We start from the raw sequence: 24,315 nt of genomic DNA, 5'->3' as shown, positions 1-24,315 counted from the left end.
CAGTGTTTAAAAGCCTGGCCCTGCATGAAGATGATAAAGAAACGGGAACTATTCCATGGGTCTATCTCAAGGATTACCCATGTCGTGATAGGTAACACCTCAGACAGTAGGGAGAAAGTCAAGCATCACAGTGGTCAGGAAGGATAATGTCCACCCCCAGGTGCAGCACTGAATAATTGGCCAGATGCAACTTCTGAAGCATCTGGTACCAGGAGGAGAACCCCAGAAGTTGATGACCCTGTGCCAGCGTGGCCAGTCCTAAACCCCTGTGACCCTTCCTTTTCCTGACCAAGACTTTGAAATAACTCAGAGAGGATTTTACATGCGACTCAGTGCATGCTGGGATACAATCGGTGGGAATGGAGTGACTTTCTGCTCAGTGCTCAGCAAAGCCAAGTGCAGCCTACAAGCTGGCGAGGCTCTTGGCTTTGCTGCTGAGTTTGCGTGGGCTGTATTAAAGGCTCCAGGAAGCCCAGCACGATACACAGCTAAGAGCCACACTTCCAGGGTTTTAACAACCGCTTAGGATTTAACACACAATGATGGTGACACAGGACCCAAGCCACTGAGCTGTGGATTGCTCAGCTTGTTCTAGAAGGTCATTAGAAATGAGCTCCCCACCCGGGAAACACTATGGCCAGTATCTCTCCAGCCCACAGACCCCAACCCCAACAGGGTCAGCTTCCCAGAGCAGTGAGAAGGTCATTTACTTACGATGTCACCTTTGGCTCCAATTTTTCCTGGGGAGCCCTAGACAAGAGAGCAGAGAACAGTCAGGACCTGTCTGTGTGATGCCACATCTGTGTCTTGGCCCGAGAAGACAAGGTGTGTTGCACCATCGGTGTTTTACATCAGAGGCAGAATGGGGGTGGGGGTAACACACTGAGCAGGGGGCAGAAAGATCCCTCAACATCTTTCTAACCAGGACTTTGGACAACCAAAACAGCCTCCCTAAAACCTCCCTCCCGGGTTACACCGGACCAAGTGCTTTGGCTGGTTCCCCCTAGCTATCCCGCCTGGCTGGATGCTGTGAATAAAGCCACTTACTCCTTCCATTAAAACTGGGCTTTGGGGCCAACTTTTCAGCCAGGCTTTCACTGGGTCTCCATGTTTGTGGGTTCAAAGAACTGCAGGCTCAGTGCTACCTCAGCATTCATTTGCGCTCCCATTTTAAGCCACTTGGGTGTGGATGGGCCTGAACCATCCCATGCCCATTGAAGCCAATGGGAAACTTTCCCGTGACTCCAACTGGGTTAGGATCAAGCTTCCATGTTCCTGACTGGGCTTGTAAATCAGGGCTGGACGGAGCTAAAATGTGACTGTAAAGAACTGCCCGGGCAAGTTCATTGCCGCTCCATTGCACGAGGCAGGACAGCCGACCCAGCCCGACAAACCACAGGAGGCAAAGCAAGAAAGATCTGCTGGTGCTGGGAGCTGGGCCCAGCCTTCACCTGAGCTGGGAAACCATATCCTCGGGCCACGCAGACATTCCCATTGCCACAGTATCCAGCCATTCAGCCATCCACTGTCCCCATCCACAGATCTATCCGCTGCATCCCCCCACTCACCACATCCACTGTCTTTATCTACAGGGTTTCTACAGTCCCCATCACTGTAATCTAAATTTTTGCAGACAGATTAACTCTTCATGGGGAGGTCCCTAGTGGACTTCATGGATCTCACCTCCCTTCTAATCATTGCTTTTAGCCTCAGCCCTCATCACTGTCTTGCCCCCGGTCAGGAATTTCTTGATGTTACCTTGTCTCCTTTGACACCTGGCAGGCCCTGTGGCCCCGGGATCCCTGGAGGACCTTGCTCGCCTTTTGATCCCTGGAAATCAAGGAAACAAAATGAGAAAGAAAGAAAGAAAGAAAGAAAGAAAGAAAGAAAGAAAGAAAGAAAGAAAGAAAGAAAGAAAGAAAGAAAGAAAGAAAGAAAGAAAGAAAGAAAGAAAGAAAGAGTGTGCGGATGAAACCAGCAGTAGGAAAGACACAGACCTTCAGGGGCGGGGCGGGTGGCAGCTCTGGTGAGGAGAGCGGGGCCAAGAGTAATTTGCGGCTATTCGTTTGAATCGGCTGCAGCTATGTTCAAGGCTACAGCGAGGTAGATAGCGAACGAGTGAGTGCATTCTAGACGAAGAACATAAGAATGGCTAGATTGGGTCAGACCAAAGGTCCATCCAGCCCAGTGTCCTGTCGGCCGACAGTGGCCAATGCCAGGTGCCCCAGAGGGAGTGAACCTAACAGGTAATGATCAAGTGATCTCTCTCCTGCCATCTAGACTGCCAAGCCACTGAACCCATAACCCCAGCTTTCCCTCTTGCGCCGGTGGGAACAGTAATGCGGGGCCTCCTGCGCCCGGTGCAGCGTGTCCCAGAGGGAGCCCAACGGTTTGTACCACGACGTGTTTGTGGAAACCTCAGGCACAGAACTCCAAGGGGACGTGTAACTCCCGTGAACACAGCACCACGCGCTGCAGTATCGAAGGGAGGCTAATCCAGCCCTCCATGCATGTGTTCACCCTCTAGTGACCACGGAGAGGAGGAGAGACCCCTCTGAGTGGCATGGGCTGTGTTTCCTTTGCATCCTGCATGCCAAGATCCTTCTGCCTCCCTCTTAGAGCCACCCAAGCTCCGGCCAACTGGGCATTTACAGCACCATCCTGGGTCTTCCCGGATCAACAAGGTGATGAGGCCCAGACCCTCAGCACCTAACTCCCATTTCCAGGCCGTAGAGCTTAGCAGCTGCAGGACAGTGTGGTTTCCTGTCAATCATTTAACAGCCCTCGCTCCATTTAAACAGAGTTTCCTATTCAACTTGTTAAAGAAAGCAAAGGGGGGGGGGTGTTTTTCTCTCAACCTCTTGTGTCTTTGAGATGAGCCCAGGAAATGGGAAGGTCTCTCCCAAACGAGCCTTTCCTTACAGTCTCCGTTAAACCCCGCAGGGAGAAGAGCAGGGATGGAGTTTGTCCTCCAGGAGGGGACGCTCTAGTTCCCGGATAGTTTATCTCTGAAAAGGGGGGGGGGGTGCTTCAGAGCCCGCCCTGCAGTCAGAAACTACCCGAGAGCAGAAAAACATACTCCCTGCTGGGTGTCCTTCTCTCTCTGGGCTGGGGAGGAGACCCACTCCCCGCTTTGGTCAAAAACACCCAGCCGGCCATTAATCCCTGAGTGATTCTCTCCTGCTGCCTAATCCCCTCACCCTGTCTGGCCACTCACAGCAGGGGCTGGGCTGGGCTGGCTCAGTCGCCCCTTCATGTTAAATTTATGCCTCCGTCCCAATTAGTCCATGGGCTGGTTCTTTCAAACTGCACCCTGGTGTGCAAAGGCCAAACCTTCCCGGACATGGGGCCTCTGTGTCACGTGCAAAACACATGTGCGGCCGAGAGCCCAGTCTGTGTGCCGCCCTCCAGCACAACTACGAGCGCTACTTGGAGCCTACATGTCCACACAAGGGTGGATAACCGCAAAGCGCAGCCCTCTGCACTGAGCCGTAGGAAGTTTCGAGTCCATTGCATGCCTGGCTTCCTTGCTCTCCAGTGCTGGGGGCATTAAATACTAGTCACGATCCCTAGCTCTTATTCAGCACTTTTCATCAGAAGATCTCAAAAGACGTTGTGTAGGTCAGCAGCAGCATCCCCGTTTTACAGATGGGGAAACTGAGGCACAGAAAGGGGCTGTGACTTGCTGAGGGTCACCCAGAAGGCCATGAATGGAACCCAGAGCTCCTGAGTCCCAGTCCAGTGCACTATCCCCTAGACCACACCACCTAGGGGTGTGGGTGCCCAGGGGCAAGGTGTGGGTAGATTATGGGAGGAGACACAGGATTAACCCCTTCCTGCTAATGCATTCCTCCCTTCCATAAGTAGCTTAACTGCCAGGCTGCAGCATCTGGGTCCCCATCCACCCTGTGCTGGGCAGGGTCAGCAGGATGTGTGTGGCACCGGGGGCACAATCCTTGTAATGCACTTGGTAAACAGCCTCAGAGGGTGATTGCAGTGCAGGCCACTGTCAGAGATGTGCCAGGGTCACACTGCGGATTTCTTCTCCCTCCGAGCAATGCATGTAAAACCTCTGCCGCTTCCAAACGACAGGGAGATACTGGAGTGCCCGGCCCAGCCTGGGAGCCGCAAACCGAGCAGGACTCTTCCTGCTCTGTTGATCCCCCTGGCACATGCTGATTCTGGACCCCAAATCCAGAGAGCGGCTTTGCTGGCCATTCACTTTGCAGGCCTGTCTGCTGCTACATTGGCCTTGCAGTGAGTGGTAACAAACCTCCGTTCCACTGGTGATCTCAGCAGACCTGACGGGGGATGTCCTCAGTTCTCTGCCCTACAGTGACCCTTCTCTGGCTACAAACCCGATCCAAGCAGTGCGATCCCCTGCACTGAGCTATCCCGGGGGTTCAGAAAAGCGGCTCCCTGAGCTCGAGCCCTGGACACTAGGTTTTTGCTGGGGTCGGGGAGGAGGAAAGGGTAGAGGGCCGTTTCCGTCCCCAGGGTCTGGCTCTGGATCGTCGCGCGCGCACACAAATGCAATCAAAGCCACACTCACCACTTTCCCCTGGAGGCCTTGGGGACCCACCGGGCCCCGCTCTCCCCGATCGCCCTGCAGAGAGGAAAGAAAACAGGACCAATTGGAATAGCCAGGGCTGTCGCTGCCCTTCTAGCATTAATCTCTCCACATCATTGCATCCCCGCCTTCCACGCTTTGCACACAACCCTCCTTTGCCTGCACCCCTGCGGCCTACACCCCCACCCCCACCGCACCCTCCTTAATACCTGGCATCCCACGAACACGGGGTTCACTCCAGCTTGCCTTCCCCTTTCCCCAGGCCTGGGCACTCTGGGGAAAGGCTGGAGGAGGGGGAGATGGGGCGAGCTTGCATGAGCAGGCTGGGTTCCACACCTGTGCTTGCAATGCCCTCAGCTCTCGCCCTTTCCCCATTCTGGTCCCACTCTTCCCACAGGCAGATCCCAGATGCAGGGACTCCCCCAGGGGGCATGGCTGCCTTATGCTGTAATAACATTTGCCCTTCTAGAGTCCCTTTCACCCGCAGCTCTCAAAGCGAGTTACAAACATTAATGGATTAAGCCTCATTTTACCCCCAGGTAAAGGGGTATGGGTTAGACCCAGGAAACTGAGGCAAGGATAGGGGCAGGGACTTGCCAAGGATCGAACCCGAGTCCCGACTTCCATTGTCTAAACACTCAAACACATTCCTACCCGGATCGAGGAATAGAACCCAGGAATCCTCGTTCCTGGTCTAACTGTTACTCTGTTTTGCAACACGACACCCCTGCCAAAGCCAGCAGAGAACCCAGGAACTCTGCCTCACATTCCCTTGCAACTTGCTAGACTTACCTTCACCCCGGGGACACCTTGTGGCCCTGGCTCACCTGGCGGTCCAAGTTCACCCTAAGAAAAGAATACAGAGCAGGGCTTGACTATTGGGATGTGATGGAACAGCACTGCCTCCTGCCACTCGGCTAGAGATCTGCTGGAGTTACACAGGGGCAGCAGCGGCCTGTCACCTCTCTTGGTACTGAGATGCAATCATTCGCCCTTGGGTGCTTTCCACAGGCAAACCACACGGGGGGGTGGCATTCTGTGACTTCCCTGTGCCCCTCCTCGCCAGCAGCAACTGCCATTTGCAGCAAAGCCAGACCTTTAATTCACACTATTTAATTCAGGGTATCAGGGAATGCTAAACTGGACCTATGACCGGCCATAGGGGCTTCTGGGTCACAGAATAGGGCACTGGGGCTGGGCAGGGCCCAGGGGGCTCTGGGTATCAGAGAACGTGTCACTGGACCTGGATCTGACATTCTTTTTATAAGTTGGTGTAGGATTTTCAAAAGCCACTGTACACTCTACCCCCCATGGTTTTATTTCAGCCCTTGGGACCGACACACAGGGCTTGGAGATGCAGCCAAAGCCACACCCACAGCTCCAGATCTTTTGCAAATAGTGAAGGGGGGGGGCAGAAGAAGGGGTGGAAGCATCTGATTTTGTTGTCGACTTAATAGAGAGACAAAGAAAACCAAACATGAGCAAAGACGGACGAGTACGCCCTCGTGCGCTGATGGGATGGGAGCCAGAGAGTCACAGGGATAAACAGACCGAGTCTCTTTACTTACAATTTTCCCAGAGGCTCCGGTGATTCCTGGAAGGCCACGGGCACCTGGTTCGCCCTGTCAATGAGCCAGAGACAAGATTCACTGTATGTATTAATATTTGTCTCTTGTTACTGGCTAGAAGCCCCAGTCATGGAGCAGGGCCCCATCGTGCTAGGAGCTGCACAGACATGGAACAGAAGAGTTTTCAGTCTAAGCAGAAGACAAGTGACAGACTGACAAAGAGGGGAACCGAAGGAAACAATGAGACAACCATGACAGGCTGTGGTCTCAGCACACCCGTGGATTAATCATTGCAAAGATTTGGTAGGCATTAAGGCAAAGGAGAGTTTTAAGGAGGGATCCAAAGGAAGATAATGAGGTCATTTTGCAGATGTTCCCGGGGGAGCTCTTCCCCAGTGGGAGGGGCAGCATGGGGGAAAGCACAAAGGGGCTTGGTTGGAAATGTAACAAGTGGCAGATGGAGGCTGGCAGCATGGACCGGCTTGGAGGTAGAAATTGACAGCTCAGTCGTATATGAGAGATGATAGGTAGGTAGGGATAGGCTGTGAGGCCAAATACAAGTAATGTCTGAGGTGATGGAGAAGGGGGAACCAATGAAGGGGTGACATGGTCCAAGCGATGAGCTAGGATAAGGATATTTCCCGCGTGGTTGTATTTATATTTACTGGTCCATTTGTTCCCGTGTGCATAAAGGATGCCATCACAGCCTCTAGAGATGTACGGACGTAACTTCCAGAGACCATACAGATGGACATAATCATTTGAAGAGAGAGGCTGACAGTACCAGCACGCTGCATGGAGGTTCTTTTCACCCACCTTAACTCCTGGGCCGCCTTTGGCCCCAGGTTGGCCTGGCAAACCCTGGGGAAACAAAAATCAGGTTAGTGACTGCTTGTATGTTGTCAAGGTTCCTTCCCCACTCTGAACTTTAGGGTACAGATGTAGGGACCTGCATGAAAACCTCTAAGCTTCTCTACCAGCTTAGATCTGCTTTTGCTGCCACCACTTCCAATGTGCTAATTCCCTTCCCTGGGTAGCCTTGAGAGACTTCTTCACCAATTTCCTGGTGAACACTGATCCAAACCCTTGGATCTTAACACAAGGAGAATTTAACCATCCCCCCTCCTTTCCCCCACCAGTTCCTGGTGAGTCCAGATCCAACCCCTTGGATCTTAAAACAAGGAAAAATCAATCAGGTTCTTAAAAAGAAGGCTTTTAATTAAAGAAAAGGTAAAAATCACCTCTCTAAAATCAGGATGGAAAATAACTTTACAGGGTAAGCAAATTCAAAGAGCCCAGAAGAACCCCCTGTAGCCTTAGGATCAAAGTTACAGCAAACAGAGGTAAACATTCTAGCAAAAGGAACATTTACAAGTTGAGAAAACAAAGATAAAACTAACACGCCTTGCCTGGCTGTTACTTACAAGTTTGAAATATGAGAGACTTGTTTGGAGAGCATGGATTGATGTCTGGTCCCTCTTAGTCCCAAGAGCGAATAACCCCCAAAACAAAGAGCACAAACAAAAGCCTTCCCCCCACCAAGATTTGAAAGTATCTTGTCCCCTTATTGGTCCTTTGGGTCAGGTGTCAGCCAGGTTACCTGAGCTTCTTAACCCTTTACAGGTAAAACGATTTTGGTGTCTCTGGCCAGGAGGGATTATAGTATTGTACACAGGAGGGCTGTTACCCTTCCCTTTTAGTTATGACATATGTGACCGGACGTAATGTGCATTTTGGATTGGCAATTCCTGAGACACCGTCCTGGCAACTTTGAGGCAACGTTGAAGGAAGAGAAGTATCTGATTTACAGGACCTCAGTGCTGGTCAATGGAATTCATCCTGCAGGGCAGCAGGGTTATTACAACCTCCAGGAATCACAGACTCACAGAAATGAGGGCTCAAGAGGTCACCTAGTCCAGCCCCCTGCAGGATTAAGGATTGGATTAATGTATAGAGTACACAGGGTGTAGAAGCCAAAAGCCGGCAAAAGATGTGAGAAGCCAAACACAGGGACGGGCAAATCTCAGAAGGCTTGGGTTGAATGAGATCAAAAGTTCAGAGTCTTCTCTAAACCCCTTGAGCTGAAATCTCCTGAGACCAGCCTTCCTGTACAACGAATTCTGTCTTGGACAACCAGGGACCCAACAAAACCCAGGTGGCCTTTTGATAAAGGTGAAACAGAATGGGCCGCAGATGCCACGAGAAAGCTTTTCTCTCACAGCATTTTACCACTTCCGCTTCCAGTCTCCAACGCCATCCAGAAGTACCAAAGCAGTTCAAAAATGGAGGATGAAAAAGCTAAATTGAACTTTTTTAGACTTCTAGAAACGTTTGGTTTGAGTTCTGGACAAAGATTTCAACCAGTTTACTCCTGATCAAAATTCAAGGCCAGATTTTGAGCTAGTCTCAACCTAGGGCTTGATTCTCCTTTCACAGGCATGTAAATCAGAAGTGACTCCACTGAGACCTGATTCTGCTCTCACTTGCACTGTGTGTGAATGAGGAGGGACTCCACTGAGGGCAGTGCCTTTTGATCTGACTTACACTAGTTTTGCACTGACTTTGGCCGAGTTCGTCTTCGTTTACACTGAGTGCAAGTGAGAGCGGACTCAGGGTCAAAGTGCACAGACGTCTGAGGAAGGTGAAGCAGCTAAGAATGATGGGACTGAAATCTCAGGGCAGTGAAACAAGTGGAAATCCAACTATCGACTATGCCAACGTCTGCACTGGAAGAGATGGAGGAACCATTCGGGTGGGAGCTCACTCTAGACGTGGGCCCTATTTGAGCACCGCTGGATTAGGGAGAGATCAGATCTGGGTCCAAAATTGGCAGCTTAGGCAGTTACGGGATGTCAGCCGCAGGTGAAATGAGATAACCCTGTCTGGTTAGGGGTGGCTCTTGTGCTCCGATACTTACGGCTAATCCTCGGTGGCCCGGTGACCCGGGGCGGCCGGGCTGCCCTGCGCTCCCCTGCAAGGGACATGACAAGTCATTACTGGGAGGCAGCAAAGAACAAAGCAATTGGAGGCGACTGGGGGCTGGCAGAGCACAGCGCACAGGGGCTGATTTGGGAATAAGGCCCGAGAGCTTCTGCTGCTCCAAACAGGATGAGAGGAGAGCGCCCCAAGGTGGGAGAGTTTGCAATGCAAAGGGGCAGGAGCATGCAGTGGCAGTTATAGGCGAGTGTCCCAGGCAGCCCCTCACTTCAAATGGCCCCACAGAGGAGGTGGTAGGGGCGCTCCCAGCCCCCCAGAAAATTCCGGGTCCCTATAAACACCCAACCCCACCCGCAGTGACCCCAATCTGAGGTCACCAATGGGGGGAAATTGGGGGCGCTTTCCTGGGAACCATCCATGTGCAGCCTCAGCATCCATCCAATGATGGCAAACCCCATGGCACCCGCCAAGGTCAAAGATGCAGAGATCCTGGCCCAGGGAGCTGGTCCCCTCTCTGCACCCAGGAGTAGCAGTGCCCTGTTGTGCTGGCCAAGCGCCCCGGTTTCCAGCAAGCACTTGACTGACACAGGGTGCACGTTCATTCCCCACTGCCATGGCAAGAGACTCGGGGGGGCTGGGGCTGCCTGATCCCACCCACAGGGAATCTAACAAGGAGCAGGGGAATTGACTGTCCGATCTGTACAGGGGCAAAGAGAGATACTGGGAAGTATGGAGGAGCGACTGGAGACATCCTGGTCCTACCCAATCTCTCCCCCCACCCCCCAACCCCTCCTGGCCTCTCACCTTCACGCCAGGGATGCCGGGGGTGCCGTCTTTACCGTCGATGCCAGGGAGTCCCTGCAAAGGAGGAGGAACGGTCGCTGTGAGAATGTTGCCGGGGGGCGGGGACGGGTTAGGACCAATCTGCTCGGAAGCCCAGACGTGCCGACCTTCCAGTGGAGAAGAGGGGGGGACCACGAAGAGGGGATCTGGGGACAGCTGCCTTTGCTGCAGGCGTGACCACACCACCTTATAGCAATGCCCTCTCTGCCCCCCTCGCTGGCAGCTCGCAGGGAGCGGGACAGGACAGAGGGCAGCCCCAAACAGAGAGATGCAAGTGGCTGCAGGTTGTGATGCAGGGGAGCAGAGGGGCAGGCGGGGAGAGGGGGAACCCCAAGCCCCTTGGAAGAGAAGCAAATCGGGTCCGACAGAGGAGCTTCACCCCTGAAGCCAGAGCGGCTGGTGCAGCCATATGGGCAGGGGGATCTCTGCGAGGCCCTTGCCCAGCACGGAGCAGAGGACAAATGCAGGGGCTTCTGGGAGCGAGCCCTATAAGTGGGTAGGAGCCGTGCAGAATGGGGCTCAGAGCATCACCCAGTGAGTCTCTGCCGAGCAGCCAGAGGAGAGGGCTCTGAGGGATGGATGGGTCCAGAGGAGAGGATAATAAAACGCTCCTTCCTCTGGATTCATTCCATCCCAGAGTCCCCGGCCCAGCTCCTTCTCTCCCCACTGCTTCAGCGAGATGCTCATGCTAAGGCTCTCCGCCTGAATCCAGAGACATGATGTACTTACATTATCCCCTTTGGGGCCCATTGATCCCTGGGGACCCCGGAAGCCACGGGCACCCTAAAAAAAGGAGAACAAGCATTATTTTACCATCCCTCTTGGCTCTGGAGTCCTGGGGACCAGAGCCAGTGCCTTGCGCCCCCAGCCCTGTGGCAGCTCCCCGCCCCCCCCTCCACCCTGAGGCGCCCCCCCGCATCATCTCCCCACCCCCCCGGCCCAGGGAGCCGTGTGGCAGCTCCCCACCCCAGCTCACCTCTGCTCTGCCTCCTCCCCGAGCACGCCGCCCCCGCTCTAATTCTCCTCCCTTCCCAGGCTTGCGGCGCCAAACAGCTGATTGGTGCCGCAAGCCTGGGAGGCGGGAGAAGTGGAGCGGCTGCTGCGCTGGGAGAGGGAGTCTGAGCCGCACGTGTCAGCACGCTGCCGGCAGCTCAGCCCAAGAACGCTGTAAAAAAAATTGGGGGCACGCTTTTTGGCACCCCCAAATCTTGGCACCCTAGGCAACCACCTAGTTCGCCTTAATGGTAGCACCGGCCCCGCTGGGGACATCAACACAACCCTAGTGGATCAGGTGGTAGGTTCTGCGCCCCGTCTTTAGGGGGAGGGTTAACTCTTGCAGAATCAAGGGGAGGTGTCACAGCACAGCTGGGTCGCAGGCGGTGAGAAAGGAGGGGAGACTGGACCTGATCTGGGGTTAGGTGGGTAACAATTCTCCCAGCCCTCCGCCACCCACCCACCCACTCACTTTGGAGGCCTGGAGCCTCCATGACTGCAAGAATAGGAAACTGAACATCTGGGAGCTGCAGTTCATGGCGTTCCCAAGCTACCCGCGCAGGCAGCGCTTAGGGTGGTAGTGAAGGAAGTCAGGTGACTTGGAGCAATTTCAAATGCACAAATCTTTATTTTGATTCCTCCGTTGTCTGGACTTTACCCCCAGGGGTCCTCTAATCCCCTAATCCTGTTTGCATGGGATCTGAGTTGATGGCATTTCTGATCATGCTGTGGCGAAGACTTTGAATCAGGTTGAGGAAATGGGCGGGTGGGGGCAGGGCAGGGGCACTGCAATCTGCAGGACCTCTCAGGTCCATTTCTGCCCCATGGGTTGTAGGGGTATTAGGAAGGGCCAGAGGGGTTTGGAGCTGCGAGAGCCTCTCCATTCAGGGAAAACACTCAGCAGCTTTTGGAAAGCGATGTGAAGCCACCAACTTCCTGACAGAGACAGTTTCCTGTCCTGGAGCCAAGTCTGGCCACAGAGTTACATGTCGCCTGTATCCATGAGAGCAGGGCTGTGTTAGGTACGTTAACTGACCCTCCACCCAGCGGAGCTGGAATCAGGACTCTATCCCCTGGCTTGTGAAATGAGCTGGGCTTAGGAACGGCAGAGGAGTCCCTGCTGGATAGTCGTCCATATCCCAGAACGATCCACCACTCTGCTCGGGAGAGGCGCTTGACGGAATAGCAGCTCGGGGTTGGGAGTGCATTGGCAGAGCTGTTTGGGGGAGCCCAGACTGCGATCGCACGGGGGCCCTGGGGTTAGGACAGAGGGGCATTTGGCAGAGCCATGCGTGAGGAGCAGGTCTGGAACACCAGGGCTGGGGGCACATCTGACCACAGGTGACGCATGAAGCGCATTAAACTGCTTCCCTCTAGGACGTACCTTTCCATGCATCAATGAAACAGTTTACTTACCATGTCTCCCTTCTCGCCGGCTCCACCAGGGGGCCCCTTAGGGCCTTCCTCGCCCTACGGGAGAAGGGAAATACGCAAAGGCTTAACAGAACTGTTCCAGGCCACAGGCCTGCCCTGCCTCACAATCCATCGCAGAGTGTAGACAATGCCAGGTGATCAGCTAGAACAAGGGCTAATATTTAACAAGACCGAGGCGCTTTTCATCAGCCGATCTCCAAGGAAGTCAATATCATCGCCTCCATTTGATAGATGGGGAAACTGAGGCAGGGAGCAGTGAAGCAATTTGTCCAAGCTCACCCAACAGGCCAGAGGCAGAGCCAAGGAGAGAACCCCGGTGTCCTGAGTCCCCGGGCCAGTGCTCCATCCACTAGGCCACACTGCAGCCTGTTTATTTAAACTCACCCCCCTTGTAACAATGTACACAGACGGGGATGAATGTTGCTCCGATTTAGGCCAGTGGAGTCAAAGGGTTTGCACAGGTGCAGCCGAGCGAAGGATTTGACTCACAGATGCTTCACTGGGACAGATACTCTGGAAGGAATTGGCACTTCGGGGGCAGTCGATGGTGTCAGGAAACGCACCCGGCCTGGCTTTTCCAGGCTGGGGATCTTGGTTTTATTCTGCACGGGTGTCTCTGAGCTTTCACTCACCATGGTAGGACCTACCCTTTGGGAGGATAACAACGGGGCTCTCTGCGAGTCAGACAGGGCTACACAGACGCTCCCCCTGGATGCTGGGGGGGACGTGATCTGACACATCCATACAAGCATTGCAGCAGCCCAGGGAGAGAGGGGAAAGGACTTACCGGCCTGCCAGCAGCTCCGATAGCCCCAACCATTCCCTTGTAGCCATGGGGACCCTGCGAAGCAGAGCACAAGTTTAGATTACTGACATCTTATGAACTGTCCGTCCCAGCACATAGGAGCCGGGTCGGCGTGTGAATTCCCTTCCCCCCGATGCTCTCAAACATGGATGTCAGTGACGCTCACAAGGGTATTGAAGGCTGGGAGTTCAGCAACAAGCAATGATGATGATGATAACACTCTGTGCCACACCCCCTGCTATGGGTCAGGGTCATTACCCCCATTTTACAGATGGGGAAACTGAGGCACAGAGCAGGGAAGGGACTCGACCAAGGCCACACAGCAGATCAGTGGCAGAGCCGGGAACAGACCCCCAACGGTCCTGACTCCACGTCCCCTCTTCTGACCACTAGATCACACGCCCCTCCCAGAGCTAGCAGAGCCCTGACTCCCAGACCCCATCACCCTGCTCTAACCACCAGACCCCATTCCATCCCTAGGGATCCATTCCTTACAGCAAAGCATGGGAGCTGCGTAACACCCCCCTGGAGTGCTTACCGTCTGGCCCTTTGGTCCCGCCATGCCAGGGTAACCTCTCAGGCCCTGGGGACCCTGTTAAAGCAAGAAAAGAAGCAAGATTAGTCAGGATTGGTCAGATCTTGCACCCAAAACAGGGTGTCTCTCTGCAGAACCCCCTCCGCCCAGGAATAAAGTGATTCTTTTTAGAAGTGTTATTGGAAAATACTATTTTTGTGCTAATTATGAAACACTGGCTGAGCCCTCCACGCCCCACAAGTGCTCCAATTTCCACCCATACCCCTTCCTGGCTGTTAGTTTATTATTATTAATGGATCAGAGCTGCAGTCCTTACTCCGGCAAAGCTCCCACTTGATTTCAGAGGGATTTTGCCTGCCTCAGGACTGAAGGATTTGGCCTATTAATTACTTTTCCTCTTCAAAGTGCTAATTAATCATGAATTAATTAATCCTCCCAACCCCGCTGAGAGTAGGTGTTATTATCCCCATTTTTAGCTGGGGGAAACTGAGGCACAGAGAGGATTTGCAACTTCTCCCAGCTCACAGAGGGAATCAGGGCCAGGTTCAGAGGCAGAATGCAAGAGTTCCTGGCTTTCAGGTCTGTGCTCAGACCCAACCTCTATGATGAATCACTCTTTCCAATCAATTTCATGGGAGATTAAAATAACCTCCTACACTATAGCTGGAAAATTAAGCCTATTGATTTTCCATTTACTGGTCATATAAAATACAGGCTGTTAGTGCACATTTCTTCCCTGGTTGTAAACAACATAACCAGGATGATACATTCCTGTCTTCTCTACACAGGTAGTGAGAGGAACTTGCTTGCTAAAAGAACCCCCACAAGATTTAGGAAAGGAAGGGTCGTATAAAGGATTTGCAAATTCTATTTTGTAAACTGAGTTGCTCTGCTGCATTCTTTATAGAGCAAAGCATCAGAGATGACTGGATACAGGGAAACATTGCAATGCACTGGCTGCTGGCCATATGCACCACTGCCCTCTACTGGATGGAATCAGAACATCTCAGCTATGTGTCAGGGGGCCTACACTGCAGACAGAGATTCTCCTTTAGTGAAAGTGGCAGGACCCTGTACATTTGGAGCAGGAGAATGTGTGCGGCACAGTGACAAATGCAAATGCCGCGAATGTGTTACATTGGGAGCAATACGTTATCAGCTGGCTCTGAGACGCATTTCACTTCCATCTGCCTCACTGGTTAGAGGGGGAAGGCAGAGTCCTCTCAAGGCCAGATTCTGATCTCTGTTCCGCTGGCATAAATCCAGAGCACCTCCATTAACTTCAATGGTGTATCTGAGCTCAGAACTGGGCCCACCGTATTTCAGAGGAGTACAGATCACTCTATTTTTAATCAAGGAAAAACAAACTAGATGGCTCCAGGGGGATGAATAGTTGGCTACAAAGCCTGTCACTGCCAAGACACTGGCTCAGATCTGTCCTGGACTGGCAGCGAACAGACGGCATTAGTATTCAGGAGCTTGGATGAAACGAGTGGGAGATGAACTAATAAGAAAGGAATCTGGCTCCTTGTTGGACAGCGAAGCACTAATAACACACAGCGTCTCTACAGCACCGTTTAGCCATAGATCTCAATGCATTTTACGTAGCAGAGTCAGTGCCATTTATCCCCATGTTAGAGTGGGGGACAATGAGCCCCAGAGGGAGGAAGAGACTTGCCCAGGGTAACCACTGCGTGTGAGTGGCAGAGCCAGGAATAAAACCCAGATGTCCTGACTCCCAGCCCAGTGCCTATCTCTTTGCCCCTTGGTCGTAGGCTCAGCAGAGAGACCAAGGACTGCAGAGACCTCAGAGCCTGACGTCCTTCCTCTCCCCAGGGCGGGGCTGGAGGTGTTTCGGTGACACACACTGTGTGTGGGAACCTCCCCTCTTCTCACTGTGCTAGATGTAAATAGAAGACTTCAGACTCCAGGGCTGCTCGAGACGTCTTCGGCCCCTCCTGGCCCTGGCCGGCATGGCCGCACGCCCATCCTGGAGGAGGAAGCTGGACGGGGGAGCTCTCTGTGGCTATGGGCTTTTTTCCAGTCCCTTATTTGTAGAGTTCCTCTGGGCCCTACCCTGACTCCTTCGATTCCGTCTCATGGCAGTGGGCGCTGTGGTTGCTGTCCTCTTGGGATCCCTTGCTCTGACCCCGTGACCTACATCCTCATTTTGTCATCCTTTGTCTCCTGTAATCAGCGAAGTTCTGGGTTCGGTAGCCCCGCCCTCTCCAGGGGGTGGGGCTTCTGTTGGCTCCACCCTGTGTCCCAGGACTTGAATGGGCTGCGGAATCCCTAAGCACCGCCCCAGAGGGCCAAGGGAGACTGAGGCAGACTAACCCCCTAACAGCGAGATGGGTCAGACTGTGGGGAGCAGCTGGGCCGGACTCAGAGGAGGGATTCGGGGGCGGGGAGGGTGCTCCCTAAACACCTAGTGTGACAAATACATGAATCCCCCGGGCCGTGAGTCTAGGTCCAAAGCACCAAGCGATAAGAACGGTAAATAGAAGTAAATACGTTACTGGAGGGCCGGGGATGCCTTGTTCTCCGGAAATGCCCATGTCGCCCAGGGGACCCTGGGGGGAGCAGGAGAGAGGAGAGACGTCAGTGCAGGGAAGACTCTGTGAGCTGGCTCCAGACCCTGGCCGCTGAGGTATAAACCGCCCAGAGCCCCTCTGTCCCCCCCGCGCGGGACCCTGGGAGGGACGGTGGTGGGGGATGGGATTCGAATACCCTGGGGAGGATGGAGAGCCCGTCCCCAAGCAGCCACTCAGCGCAGGGAAGAGCAGGCAGCATGGGAAACACTATGGGAAGCTCCAGCCCCATTTACTGGCCCTCCGGATGCAAGCCTGGGGGCAGGGATCCCGCTCTTTCCCCTATCCCTCGCTCTTATTCCTCCTAACCCCCAGTATCCCCTTCCCGCTCTCTCCTGGTGCTTTTCTCTCCTCATGCCTCCTCTCTTCCCTCCCCACCCATCCTTACTTTCTCCATCCTTCGGTCTCTCTTTCCCTCCAGACCCCCATCTCATCTCCACACAGGGGAGAGCAGAGATTCCTCCTCCCCCCCCCAACCCTTCTCCATCTGACTGGGACGCCCAGTAAGGGGAGCTCTACTCACCGGCCTGCCCTGTCTGCCAGATTCCCCGAGGGCACCGGGGCGGCCTTTATGTCCCTAAAGGAGAAAAGAAATCACAATTAAGGCTCCCCCGAGTCCCACACTCAAAGCGGTTCCCCTGGCGGCGCGCTCAGCGTCTGCCCTGTAAATCCCCCGGGTGTGGGGTATCACGCATGCACGGGCAGGTACCGCAGGGCATTTGCACACACAGGCAGACACTGGGGGGGGGGGCATTTTCCTGCTGCAGCCCACCGCGTCCTTCCATCCACGAGGACGACAGAGGGCAGCCGAGGACCACAGAGGGCAGCAGTAGACAGCTCACCCCCCACAGACTCTTTTACCTAGCAACAATTTATATAGTGGGGGCGCTGAAGGCGGAAACCATGTAATTTGGGTTGTTGTTACTACTTCGAGCCGGGGGGCACGGCAGCACCCCTAGCTCCAGCACCTATGCCAGGAGGGGGCTGTGCACAGCCAGCCGGGCTTGGGGAGCTGGGCAGAAGCACTGGACTCTTTGGGAGCCGCTCTTCGATTTGGAGGTGGGGGCTGGCAGGAGTGCGGAGGGAAAGTTCCCGAGCCTGTGTCCTCCGTGTAACACACTAGCCGGTAGGGGCCAGATCCCGGATAGCAGGTCATGCATCCGCTACGGTCTCCAAGCGGAAGGAGAAGCAGACCCGTGAGACCCTTTGTGTCCATACAGCGCTCTAGCTCAGTGGGGTCCCGATCCACAATGCGGGCACCTAGGTGCTGCAGTAATCCAAATAACAGCTCAAGAACTAAAGGCTGCTGCATTGAGGTCCCCAGTTCAACGCCTGGGGCAGGGGTGTTGTCACCTTACCTTCAGTCCCTGAAGTCCCTGGGGGCCTTTGGGCCCTGGCGGGCAGTTGGTTGGACACTAGTGGGTGGGAGAAAGAAAAGTGGCTCGTTTTAATCAGAAAGCAATATTAGGCCGTAGAGAAGCGGCATTGAGTGGAGCTGGGCTGTGGAGCCTGCACTGAGCACCCACGCTGGCCTGGCCCGATGAAGCCCTTGAGGGAAATTGTAGAGTCACTTGTCTCTTGGAGGCATTTAATTCCAGGCCTTCCTAGCTCCGTATTATTAGCACAGCACAGAGCAAATGCCCTGCACGTCCTTCTGAGCCCGCCTGCAGCTCTGGAGAGAAGCTCCCGGCCTGTCTCCTTCTGGGGGGGGAGGGGGGGGGGGGGGCCTGTGCCGCTCCGTGAAATCACAAGCAGAATGCAGCGTCGGATGGGACCAGGGAGGTGGGGGCGATCCCAGGCAGGGGGATAGGGGAAGGTCTGAGCCACAGATCCGCAGCCCTCACCCTCAGACTGGCAGACCTGCCATCGCCTCCCACTGAAATCAACAAGTCCTGGCACTGACTTCATTGGCCATCGGACTGACTGGGACCCTTGGAGCGATCTCGCCACGAGTCAATAACAGGGCTGGGGGAGTGCAGAGAGCCAGGCAGACATCACGAGAAATACCCCCCAGGAAGTAAATATTCCCCCCCTGTGCGTGGCATGGGTCTGCCTGTGGGTCGGAGGAGGCCCACCCTAGTGAGGACAAGAAGGAAGGCAGGGAGCCACTGCCTGGTTACAATGGGCACACCCGAGCTGTATAACCAGCCACCTGCCAGCGACTAAGGGACTGGGGGCAGCCCATGCGGCTGGGGCAACTCAGAGCCGGCTCCGTAGGGACAGACAGAGCTTTCTGAGGGGCTCAGCCCTGGCTCTGTAAACCCAGCCCAGGGGACCAGTCGCACTGTCAGCCCCCACAGCAGGGCCTGACCCGGTTCTATGAGTAGCCCAAAGGGGACCTGGCATCTCTAGGGTGCTGCCCTATGGGAACATGCCAGCCCCAAAGGGGAGCTCGGCTCTGTACACCAGTCCAAAGGGCAAGCATCCGCATGCAGCACATAGAGGGAAAGGCAGGAGCTGGCAGATACAATTTGCTCCCAGAGGTCAGAGCAGGATGAGGCCCAAACGCTGCAAGCGCTGATGGCCCAGTGAGTGTCACCTTGGCTCCCAGCGGCACAGGCGTTTCAAAGAGTGGGGCAGCCAGTGCAGGGAACATTGCAGCTCTGAAGGGGTCTGAGCACTAGACGTTGCTGCAAAACATCTCTTCCCTGCTACCAAATGACACTTGTTAAGGCATTTCCCAGCTGCTGTTACGCTGGGAGGGGCTGTTAAAAGCCTAATGTAACTGCAGTGCTTACCGAGAAATCAGCACTGCCTTCCCCCACTTGGATGTGTCCTGGGGGGCCCTGGAATGAAATAAAACCATCAGGTGCCCTAACGTAACAGGAACAATACACAGCTTACAGAGGTGGATAAACCGCGCCCGCCTTTATAGATGGGGAAACTGAGGCACAGAGCAGGGAAGCGACATGTCCAGGGTCACACAGTGAGTCACTGGCAGAGCTGGGAATAGACGCTGGGAGTCCTGCCTGCCCATCTTCTCCTGCTCTAACCATAAGACGCGCTGTGTTCTCAGAGCAGTAAATAGAACCCAGGAGTCCTGGCTGCCAGCTGCCCACCATTGGCCCATGGCACAGCCCTTGGAGCATTTGCATCTGCAAATAGTGCCTTGGGAAACCACGCAGCTCACATCTAGTCCAAAGCCCACATATTAGCCTTGATCGCTGACGGGTAAAACACAGACCTTGCTGTGATTTGTCCACAGTTTAAACGAAGAGGGTTTAATCAGACCAGACCCAACCACTGGCCCCATCTAACCCACTAACCCACCTCCCTTCGTACCAGCTAAAAGTCTAGCCAGGTATCCCGCTCCTCGCCATGCCACAAAGACTCTAGCAGCCTGCCTAAGGCAGTGCCCAATTCCAGAGGTTCCAGAGGGGCTGCACCCAGGAAGGTTTCCTTCCTGACCCTCACAGAGATCAGCTTTACACCTTGAAGCATGAGCCTGAATTAGTTCAGGTCATCTCCACCCCATGCAGGTGGCTGCTGAGCAGGGTTCAGCCGTGCATTACAGGCCTGACTGGGGTGCTGAGTGCCTCCCTGGATCAGGCCCTTAACCACCCCTTGCAGTTCTGATTCTGACTTTCTGCTGCATATGGATTCTGTCCAATCCCGGGGCCTAGATCAAGGACTATCCCTTAATCCACCCTTTATGCAAGGACCCCAGAGGAGAAATTCCAGGGGAGATGGGTTAATACTCACAGGTTTCCCAGGGGGACCTGGGGGGCCTCGTGGTCCATCAGGTCCAGGTTCACCCTGAAAAGAAGCAACCCCAAAATAAAGTTAACATGCAAAAGGCTGCCGTTACTAAGAGAGTCAGGTCAGGGGGAACAATGCAGTACCCCTGAGGAGGGCTGAATAGCATGGAGGCTGCACTAACTCGGTCATCCATGGGGCTTGAACCCATGACTTTCAGCAGCAAATGCAGGGGCCCCCACTTCTTGAACTGAAGCAGTAACTCGCTTAGCAGCAAACAAGTAGCCCCCTGAGGCCAGCTATTTGAGAGGGCCGTCACAGCAGGAGTCTTTCCATCAGGGGCTGAGCTCCCGCAGCCGGAACTGACCTTGACGGCAGCAGGGGCTCAACCAACCCCTTTGAAAATCTGGCTCATCCCTAGGTAGGGTCAGAGGAAACAAGCCGGGGCATGCGCCGATAGGTGCTTCCTCACCTTAGTTCCCAAGACTCCGATTTCCCCAGGAAGTCCAACCTGACCCGCTGGCCCCTTAGAAAAAGGAGACAGTCATTCATTAAACACGTTGGTGGATTTCAAAATGTGCTGGTGATAGGAAACAATATCCATTGCCAGGGGATCTTTCAGAGAGCAAAGGGCTGTTGCACAAGAAGATTTGAGCCCTTTGCCTAGGACTGAATGTATTCGGTTCACTCAGGCGCTTGCAGGTAGGTGGTGCCTTCTGTGTGTATCAGCCACAGGCAGGTAGATAGCACCTGCTCTGCTACCGAGGGCAACAGGTATCTCCAGATGGAACTTAGCTGCTGTGATGCTAAATGTATCTGTTTCACCCAGGTAGAATGGGCATAACGGGGCCATCTCCTGCCCTGCTTTGATTTTAGTGGATAGTGGGCCAGCAGTGAGAGGGTTAACGTGACTGTATTTACACTGTTCCTGGGACTCCTCTCTGATCCCTTAGATCCACTCCCGTTATTAATGTGCAGCCCCAGCCTAGGATACCAGGGGTTAAATCGTTCCCATGGGAAGGCAGGGGAGAGCCACAGGACTGGGATTGATGCTAATGGGAGTCGAGCAGATAAATTCCCCACTCACAAGCTGCTGAGGATTTTTGACTTAAAACTCAATCCTGCCCCCACCCGGTCCCAGCCAAAGACACAAACCAAACCCCGGCAGCACGGCACTTACAGGAGGTCCCGCCAGTCCAGGGCCCTGAAACAAAAAGAACGTTCCAATGGGCTGAAATTCTCTGACTCGGAGCCAACAGCGGAGAAAACACAACAGCCCCTTTGCCTACCTGGGGCTGGGGGAGACAAGCGGTGACTCCACAGGGGGGTCAGACTCCGGTTCTCACTCTATAGGAGAGCAAAGGACATGGGCAAACCCTGCTCCCCATTACAGAGCGATTCCACTGGCTTCAATTTCATTGACCTGCCACTAGGCAGGAAGTACAATCGCTATCTTCAGTACTCAGCTGGCCCTATCATAACATCCGAGCCCCTCACCCTCAATGTATTTACCCTCCCTACACCCCTGAGAAGTAGGGAAGGGCTATCGTCTCCACTTTACAGATGGCAAAGTGAGGTACGGAAGGACTAAGTGACTTGCTCAAGGTCACACAGAGAGTTGGTGGCAGAGCAGAGAATGGACACCCGGTCTCCTGTGTCCTAGGCTAACACCCTAGCCACTGGGACATCCTTCCTCTCAGACCGAACACAGCCCAGGACTGGGTTAATTTTCTGGGGGGAACTCTCTACAAGGCGAGAGTGGGAACAATATACATCTCTTCTGGCTTGCCTGCTCCTTGACCTTCCCTACAGCCCCCTATTCCTTGCTGGAGGGGGAGATCTGCATGCTGAGGGTCCCTCCATGCACGGATCTCAGAGGTACTGGGGGATCCAATGTTCTCACCAAACTGGGGGCACTGCAGGGGACAGCTGCCGTGGGTCCCCCTGGGATCTCTGTCGAAAGATGTCTGACCGCTTATAAGGCACCAGCTCATGGAATGGTAGCGGCAGTGGGATCTCCCTCAACGAAGGCCACATTAGTGATAGGGGAAGAGTGTTTAGTGGACAAATCCACAGAGGTCTGGACAGCTTGTGTGGCCAATACGACCTCCACAGAGCAACAGGGGCCAGCCTGCCACCTCTGTTGCAAGAACCTGCTGGGGGTCTCAGCCTGGTTTCCAGGAGACAAGTGCTCACAGCACATTAACCACCCCTCTGACTGGCACCAGCACTGGCCAGCCCTCTGTCTGGCCCTCTCAGCAGGCAGGCCAGAGACTGGAAGGTCCATGGACACTGAAACCCCCTCTCATTCTAAGCTCAGGGGTGAGGCACAGGGACAGCCTGTAGCAATCCTTCCTCTGGCAAGGTGGGTCCATGTGAGCCTACCCGTGGGGGAAACTGAGGCACAGAGGGGTTTGTTGACTTGCCCACGTCTACAGAATGAGCCTGAGATTAGAACCCAGGCGTTCCCCGGCTCCCAGTCCCAGGCTCAGGCCGATAGGTGACCATAACAATAGACTTCTTTGACCAGCTGACGTGACAGAAGCGGATACTCACGGGGAGTCCCGGTGGCCCTGGCAGTCCAGGCTGGCCCTGGCAGTGCAGAAGAAGAGAGTCAATGTTAGATCAGGGTGGGAAATGAGACGTGGGCACAGGGGGAATTATCTGATTTCAGAAAAACTATTCATTAAAAAAACGTGCATCCAGCTCCACTCCGTGGGCGGAAATCAGCATCGCTCCATTGGCCTCAGCAGAGCGGTGCAGACGATCGGCTCTTTGGGGTGGGGACTGTCCTTTTGTTGTGTGTTTACACAGGGCCTAGCGCATGGGTCCTGCTCCATGGCTAGGCCTAGGGAACCTAGGTGCTATTGTAATAATAACAATTAACAGTGCACCGGAGCGGAGGACCGGTCTCACTCTGGATCGGAGTCAGCTCCCGTTGAAATCAATGAGATTCTCTGTTCATTGGCCCCCATCTCACTGGTGCAATCAAGCCCTTGCTCTTGGGAGCACCAAAGCTCACCCCCATCATTCCTCACCCACCTGTCAACGGGCTCGTCACTCACCCCCAGGGACGTCGCCTACTCTGGGCAGGTACCGGGCCGGGCAATGGGGCCCGATCCCGAGTGGGGCCTCTCGGTGCAATGAGTAGGGTGGCTTCTTATCTCACCTTCGTGTTGGTCTCAGCCCAGGATCCTGGCCTGAGGCAAAGGTGGAATCCATGAGGCTGCGCCGTTTTACACCCGCTGAGGGCCTGGACACACCTGACTAGATCCCAAATATTCCCTGACCCCAGTAAGTGGCTAAACTGGGCATCCATCCAACAGAACTCACCACCCCAATCACACCACCTTCCTATCACTCCCCCTTCCACGCCCATCTCCTCTCGAGGAAGGGACAAGGCAGCGCTGGAGTTTGAGCCCGAGAGACGAACACCAGTCACTTACTTTAGTCCCTGGCCTCCCGAGTGGCCCTGGTTCCCCCTTCGCGCCAGTCAGGCCCTGCGGGAGGAGAGATGGCAGACAGTGAATCTCAATATTAGACCCTTCCCTGTCACTTTCCATCCAGTTGGGCTCTCCACGCAATTGGAATCATGCTGGGGTTGTTTTAGCCACCTGGTTTGATGGGTTATTAACAAGCTATTAAGGGCTTGTCCATCTGTTCTGAAGACAAGAGGCAGCAAACGTTGAAATGCCGCTTTTGCCCAACAGCTAAGTTGCGGTGCCAGGAAACACAGGGAACAAACCACCGTCCCGCCTCTTAGCAATGCCACTGCTGCTGCCCATCAAGACTTCCTTCTTTTAAAGCCAAAATTAGATGGAGCTAGCTAGCCTCCCTCACGCCCTGAGCGCCATAGTTAGGTTGACCGGACCCCCAGTGTAGACACAGCTAGGGAGACAGAAGGATTCTTCCATCGAGCCAGCTACCGCCTCTTGGAGAGGTAAATTAATTACAGCAACAATAACAGAAACCCCATCCATCGACACGCCTACGCTACACCGGTCTGGCGGCACAGCTGCAGTGCCACGTAAAGTTGACATGGCCACAGATTTCAGCTGTTTTGGCATTTGCCCATGACAAGCTCAGCGGGCCAGGTCTCAGCGCAGGGACTTTGCCCTCGGGAGCGCTGTATTCACATCCCACGTGGGAGTTACTCAGCTGCATCCTGCACTGAGACCTTAGTGAATATTTGTCCACATCAAAGAAGGCACCAAACATGAGCAGGCTTGGCTTGCAGGTGTCAGTCATGTGAATAATCCCAGTGAAATCATTGGGCCAAATTTTAACCTCATTTATGTTGGCATAAATCAGTGGAGTTACTCTGGATTTACACCACTTTATGA

The 24,315-nt window shown here is 54.3% G+C and overlaps 1 protein-coding gene across 1 annotated transcript in view; it reads right to left on the bottom strand.

Annotated features, from left to right (window-relative positions):
- The window catches only part of COL9A2 (collagen type IX alpha 2 chain), a 40,185-nt gene that overhangs the window by 6,322 nt on the left and 9,548 nt on the right, over positions 1-24,315 (bottom strand). The window contains exons 5-25 of the mRNA XM_008167131.4: positions 23,419-23,472; positions 22,529-22,564; positions 21,153-21,176; positions 20,445-20,498; positions 19,979-20,032; positions 19,015-19,062; positions 17,635-17,691; positions 16,800-16,853; positions 16,205-16,258; positions 13,689-13,742; positions 13,133-13,186; positions 12,328-12,381; positions 10,648-10,701; positions 9,880-9,933; positions 9,056-9,109; positions 6,955-6,999; positions 6,139-6,192; positions 5,363-5,416; positions 4,553-4,606; positions 1,759-1,830; positions 715-750 (exon numbers count right to left, since the gene is read on the bottom strand). Coding sequence (XP_008165353.2) covers positions 715-750; positions 1,759-1,830; positions 4,553-4,606; positions 5,363-5,416; positions 6,139-6,192; positions 6,955-6,999; positions 9,056-9,109; positions 9,880-9,933; positions 10,648-10,701; positions 12,328-12,381; positions 13,133-13,186; positions 13,689-13,742; positions 16,205-16,258; positions 16,800-16,853; positions 17,635-17,691; positions 19,015-19,062; positions 19,979-20,032; positions 20,445-20,498; positions 21,153-21,176; positions 22,529-22,564; positions 23,419-23,472 — 1,074 coding nt within the window. The remainder of the gene's footprint in view (positions 1-714; positions 751-1,758; positions 1,831-4,552; positions 4,607-5,362; positions 5,417-6,138; positions 6,193-6,954; positions 7,000-9,055; positions 9,110-9,879; positions 9,934-10,647; positions 10,702-12,327; positions 12,382-13,132; positions 13,187-13,688; positions 13,743-16,204; positions 16,259-16,799; positions 16,854-17,634; positions 17,692-19,014; positions 19,063-19,978; positions 20,033-20,444; positions 20,499-21,152; positions 21,177-22,528; positions 22,565-23,418; positions 23,473-24,315) is intronic.

Source organism: Chrysemys picta, chromosome 23, assembly GCF_011386835.1.
Source record: "Chrysemys picta bellii isolate R12L10 chromosome 23, ASM1138683v2, whole genome shotgun sequence".
In the NCBI taxonomy this organism is placed as follows: domain Eukaryota; kingdom Metazoa; phylum Chordata; order Testudines; family Emydidae; genus Chrysemys; species Chrysemys picta.
This window is presented reverse-complemented; position numbering and strand designations above follow the sequence as displayed.